Below are 5969 nucleotides of genomic sequence, written 5' to 3'. Positions count from 1 at the left end.
CTGGATCCCCGGCGCCGGAGCCTGCCAGCCGGCGATGCCCTGTACTTGAGTTTCAGCCCCCCTCAGGTAAGGGAGCTTGGAGGAGTGAACTGACCTGAGGTGGACTTCAGGGCCCAAGGGAGAACCTGAAAGGGACTGGGGACTTGAGCCCAAATGAAATGGGGCATCAGACTCGAAGGACTAGTGAGAGCACTGAACATTTCAGGGGGGTGCAGAAAGAAGTCAGCCAGGGGTGGAGGTACTGGAGAGCATTGACCTTGGGGCCCAGACGGCTATTGCCCCAGCTGAGCAGGGGCCTACAGTTGTCACACGCCTCAGTCCCTGACCCGCTGCTTTTCTCGCCCGCGGCCCACAGCCCAGTCGAGGCCATGACCGCCTGGATTTGCCTGTGACTGTCCGCGCTGTCCATCGGCCCTTTGAGGATCGAGAGGGGCAGGAGCTGGGCAGCCCCGAGGAGCGGCTACAAGACAGCAGCGACCCTGACACTGGCAGCGAGGAGGAAGGAAGCAGCCGCCTGTCTCCGCCCCATAGTCCTCGAGGTGAGATCCTGGCAGAGACGTGGAATGGAAGAGGGGTGCCACCTGGGTTCGGACCCTGGGGCTGCGCTTTCCTAGTGGGGCCTGTGTCCTGGAGCACGGGGACATTTAGGAAGGTCCCTCACTAACCACTGGGGTCTACGGTAACCCTTGGGAAGCACACAAGGATTTCCTGTTTTGTCCAATGGCAAGTGAGTGGTGAAACTCTAGGAAGCAAAGAATGTAGGGGCCACTCCTTCTCTAGTAAGTCATTTGATTCCCAGCCTTTTCAAGTAGAAATACATATATGTTAGAGAGAGAAAGGAAGGGAGAGAGAGAGAGAAACATCCACTTATTTATGCTTTCATTAGTTGATTCTTATATGTGCCCTGACCCGGGACTGAACCAGCAACCTTGGCATATTGGGATGATGCTCTAACCAACTGAGCTACCCAGCCAGGGTTAGAAATAAATTTATTTTTAGAAAGAGATTTTTTTTAAGTTAAAAAAAAAGTCACAGACTTCCAAGTTCTTTTAGTTGGCTCAGGAAGTACAAAATAACCCAACGCTACTATAACTTCATATAGCAATCTTAAAATATCTTGTTATTTTATTAATCAAACTAGTGGCCCAGTGCACAAAATTTGTGCATGGGGAGGGGGTGACCCTCAGCCTGCCCCCTCTCCAATCTGGGACCCCGCAGGGGATGTCCGACTGCTGGTTTAGGCCCGATTCTTTGGGTAAACCGGCAGTCGGAGCCAGATCAACCCCTGACCACTCTCCTGCCAGCCTGATCGACACCTAACGGCTCCCCTGCCAGCCCGATCGCCCCCAACTGCCCACCTCTGCCAGCTCGATCGCCCACCTCTGCCCTTCCCTGTTGAGACCCTCCTCCTCCTCAGCTGGGACTTGCCTCCTCCGTGCGAGGCGGCGGAGATGCCAGGACCAATCTCCTCCGTACCACGCAGAGCCATGTGACCCCAGGCCTCACTGCACAGATTGGCTGGCAGGCCCCACCTCCGCTATTCATGTGGCCATCTTGTGGTGGCCATCTTGTGATGATGTCACGGGCAAGGGCCACTTAGGCTTTTATTAGTATAGATTGTGTCTTCGTACACTTACCAGTATATAAAGTACCTACCAAGGTGTGAGCACATCGCTAACTTTGTTGACAGAGGTTTTCCCCTCGTCATGGATTCACCGACGTTGGTCCTCCCTCACAGCCCGCAGAGCTCACAGATGGGGGGGCATTAGTGCAGGGTGGGTGCTCATGGAGCCTCTGTCCACGCACTAACTTTGCCCTGCCCCCCGCAGATTTCACCAGAATGCAGGACATACCCGAGGAGACGGAGAGCCGCGATGGGGAGCCTGTAGCTCCGGAGAGCTAAGGGGGCCCCTCCCTCCTTCCTGTGCCCCCTGAAGAATATTACTGAGGGAGGCAAGCCCTGGGGACTCCGACCTGCCAGTGAGCAGGGAACACTTGAACTGCTGATTTGTCCTTGCCAGCTCTTGGGATTCTTGGATACCTGGGGCCATTTAGGAAGCTGGGGGGAGTTAGGCCACAGCGCCCCCTGGTGGCATCCAGAAGTACACCACAGATGCCAATTCTTCATGCCTTCTTCCCTCGACTTTAGGAAAGTTTATTTATTTATTGTTTATTAGTTATGGAGGGAGAAAGGGGATTTAGAGGACCAGGGACATGGGAGCCAAGCCATAGGGAACAAGGGGCCTTGTCCTTTAACACTACTGGGGTTTATTCAGACGTAACCATGCAGCTGCCGGATTCCAGCCCTGCCACCCTCCCGGCAACATCGTCTTTGAGGAGAGGCTGCAGCTGTAGGACCCGACTGCCCCTTCAAGAAGGGCTATGGGCAGGGCCATATCCCTTTCCCCTCAACCTCTTACTGCTGTTCTCTCTTCTCTCCGTCCTCGGTGGAACCCCGGGGAGTCAACCTGGCTTCCTAGAGTGGATGGAATGGAGGTTGAGGTGGCCATCATGGTCTGTTGGGGGTGAGGGGGAAACCCACAGGGGACCAGAATGTCTTTTTGTTGTTTTCTTTTTTTTTTTTTGTACCAAAGCCAACTGCACGTGTTTTATATTTTTAAGAGAAGATTGTAGGCGATTAGAAATTGCAGCCTTCTATCTCCACATCTCTGAAGAACTTGACGGGTGGGGGAAACAATGACTTCACCCCCTCATCCATAGCAATGGGGGAACTAGTCTGACCTCTTCCGCACCCATTTGGAAACAAAGTTCTAGGGTGAGTTGGGAAATCTCTATGAGCCCTGACCTTATCCCCCAGCTCACCAACCATGACCTGAAACCTCCGCCTGAATTGGGGGGGGATTTTCAATGGACCCCCAAAGGCCCACCAGCGCCAACCATTTTTCTACCAATTTGATTGTGTAAAAAAACAGCAAAACAGAAACAAAAAAAAAAACGATAAAAGGTAAAGAAAGGAAAATTAAACACCTGGAACCCCATGAAGTGCTGTCTCTGAATGTCTGAGGTGCTGATGGTGCCGGTGAGGGGAGAGCCAGGGAGGGGCCTTTCCGCCCCCCGGAGGGGCAAGGTGGCCCGAACAAAAGGAACTGCTACCTCCTTTTTCTGTTGTCGTTACTGATAGTCACAAACAAGGATCGGGGATTCCAATATTAGACGACTTGTTTTCATCTCATTTGCATGCTGTGCTCAGAAACGGCCTTGCCCCCTCCCCTCCCATTGGCCACAGTTCCTCTGAGCCTCTCTTCCGTGTCCTGTTTTCAGGTTCGGCCACCACGCTGACCCGGTTCTTCCCGTGTCAGAGCCCTGGGCACCCTCTTCCAGATGGTGCCCCTCACAGAGCTCTCCTGTGCTCTCTGAGAGGCAGTGAGAGATCGGGTTAATTTCAGTTCTCGTTTTGATTAATTTTCTTCCTTTTTTTTAGAGTTGTCGAGGTGCTGCAATAGGTGCACATATGTCCGTAGGAGCTGATGGGGTGAGATGAGAAGCGTGGGGCTCAAGACCTCAGCTAGAAAGAGGAATTGGAATCCCATGGTGGGGGGCGGGCTTGGCGGAGCAGCCGGCACCCTCCGCTCCTGTGATGCCCATCAAGAGGTACTTGCCCGTCCATTACGGAGTCTGCAGGAGGAATGGCTGTCGTTTACGGACATGGAAATCTAGGTGGCAGGCCCAGCTGCAGGCCTTCACTTCCCCCTCCACAACTCTGCCTGGAAATACCAAAGCTCCAGGTTTCAAACCCTGACACGTGGCTCTCTGCTGTGTCAGCTGGGACCCCAGGCTGTAAAAAGGTGGAGAGGAGGGAGGAAGACTGGTGCTGGGTAGGAGGAGGGTGTTAGGTTGCATCCGAAGACCCACGTGTTCACAGCGACCCAGTGAAGGGTGCTGGGCAGGCCCCGAGTGTGTAAAACCCAAGCTCTATTCCTGGCAGTGCTGCCCCTCCTGTGACACCCCCGCCCCCCCCGACCAAAACCCCCTCATTCTTAGAAACAAGATGTCCTGTTGCCCCATTTTCGGTTTTAACTGTCTCCTGCAGTTTCGAAGCTCTCTGTGCTACAAGGAGCCAGGGCCCAGATATTTGCCAAAACGATGCCTTTCCATTCGAGAGGAGCTGCCCAGCCAGCCTCCCCTCCCCTCCTAAGGGGAAGCCAACGCGCATTCATCTCTGGATCGGACCTGTTTAGACTTCGTCAATATTTACCCCTGGGTCCCATAAAGCAGAGGCCCCTACAGGAGCCAATATCCGGAGCCCAGCAGAGGCAGGGTCATTGGAGGAGCTGAGGGGCGGGGTGGCAAAAGGGTACTTAGGTGGGTAAGGATTTCCCGTCCTGAATCGGCTGGGAACAGACCTGGAGTTTTAGAACCAGTTTAAACATTATCAAAAAGGAAATTAAACAAGAGGGTAATTAAATCTATTCAGTATTGCTTAACATGTGGTGAATTGGGTGGTTTACAGCCTCCTGGCAACCGGATGGAGCTGTGGTGCCCTTGCCAGAGGGACTCCACATACAGGCGCTGCTCCTGGCGGTTGTGGGACCTTGAGTGGCTAGAGTTGTTAGGGTTGTGAGACACGCCAGAGCTTGGGGTGGGGGAAGTGGAAATGGGAGCTCCACCCCATCTTTCCGCCACCTCCCTTTTCAGGGGCTGCCCCCCCCCAGAAAGTCCCTTGTGATCGCCAACCTTTATCATTGCTGGGTCTTGGGTATCTGTGGATCTGGAAACCAAGGGGGAACCCCTTGTCCCAAAAAACACACCTTCAAAAGGGGCTGGAGGAGCCAACCCCTCACTCAGTTCTTACATAAAATTTTCATTTTACTCCAGAGCATGTAAAAATCATTCCAGGCCCTGGCCGGCTTGGCTCAGTGTATAGAGCGTCCGCCTGCGGACTGAAGGGTCCCAGGTTCGATTCCAGCCAAGGGCACATGCCTGGGTTGTGGGCTCGATCCCCAGTAGGGGGTGTGCAGGAGGCAGCTGATCAATGATTCTCATCATTGATGTTTCTATCTCTCACTCCTCCCTTCCTCTCTGAAATCAATAAAGGAATGTATTTTTTTTAAAAAATTCAGTAGGCAGCTGATCGGTGTTTCTCTCTCATCGATGTTTCTAACTCTCTATATCTCTCCCCTTCCTCTCTGTAAAAAATCAATAAAATATATTTAAAAAAATAAAATAAAAAAATCATCCCAGATAAGACCTCTATGGCCCTCCAGCCCCATCTTCCAGCTACCCCCTCATTGTTTCTCTCTCATTCTCTAACTCCGTTTTACACAGAGTTAATAATAGCTAAGAATAATAGCTAACGATCAGATAGCAACCCATTTTACAGATGAGAAAACGGGTACAGAGAAAGAGGAACTTAACGAGTTCCCTCGGAGCTAGGATGTGAATCCAGGTGCTCTGACTCAGTGAAGCCTCTGGGATAGGGAGAAGAATAGCACCCCCGGCCACGCTTCCCACTTCTCCAGCCCACCTTCAGCCTCTTCTCCCTCCCCCATTCTGCAGCTCTCCCCTCACCACGCCTCACCCACATCCTTGACTTATCTTCACTTCTCCCTCTAAATCCTGCTTTAAGGAGAGACCCAGGGATCCAGCAAGACTCCACAGGTGGCATCTCTCCACATGGGAACTACAGCTTTTGCAGCTGTTTTTGCAAACATCGAGTTTCTGTGGGTACCGCTGAGGGTAAGAAGATGGAGATGGCCAGGGGAGGAGGGCATTTTTGGTCCTGGCACCAGAGAAGAACAAGGGTGCATCCGTTTGAGATGGAGAGCAGGAAGGACAGGCAGGGGGAGAGGCTGGCACTGGCTCCCGATCCATGAGACTAGGACCCTTAGGGAAATCCCCCTGGGAATTCTCACAGAAGGCAGAGGTGGGACAAATAATGCTTTTGTCCACACTGAACTGAAGGTGGAATTGGGATAAAGAGTCAAGATCATTTCTGGATGGTCCAGATG

At 52.7% G+C, this 5969-nt stretch overlaps 1 protein-coding gene across 1 annotated transcript in view; it reads left to right on the top strand.

Moving 5' to 3' along the window:
• ARHGEF2 (Rho/Rac guanine nucleotide exchange factor 2) overlaps positions 1 to 3000 on the top strand; it is a 36030-nt gene extending 33030 nt beyond the window's left edge. Inside the window, exons 25-27 of the mRNA XM_006775773.2 lie at positions 6 to 66; positions 356 to 539; positions 1830 to 3000. Of these exons, the coding sequence (XP_006775836.2) occupies positions 6 to 66; positions 356 to 539; positions 1830 to 1903 (319 nt within the window). The 3' untranslated portion in view covers positions 1904 to 3000. The remainder of the gene's footprint in view (positions 1 to 5; positions 67 to 355; positions 540 to 1829) is intronic.
• Positions 3001 to 5969: the final 2969 nt, after the last annotated feature.

Source organism: Myotis davidii, unplaced genomic scaffold, assembly GCF_000327345.1.
Source record: "Myotis davidii unplaced genomic scaffold, ASM32734v1 scaffold208, whole genome shotgun sequence".
In the NCBI taxonomy this organism is placed as follows: Eukaryota; Metazoa; Chordata; class Mammalia; order Chiroptera; family Vespertilionidae; genus Myotis; species Myotis davidii.
The sequence above is the reverse complement of the archived record's forward strand: the minus strand, read 5'-3'. Positions and strand labels throughout refer to the sequence as shown.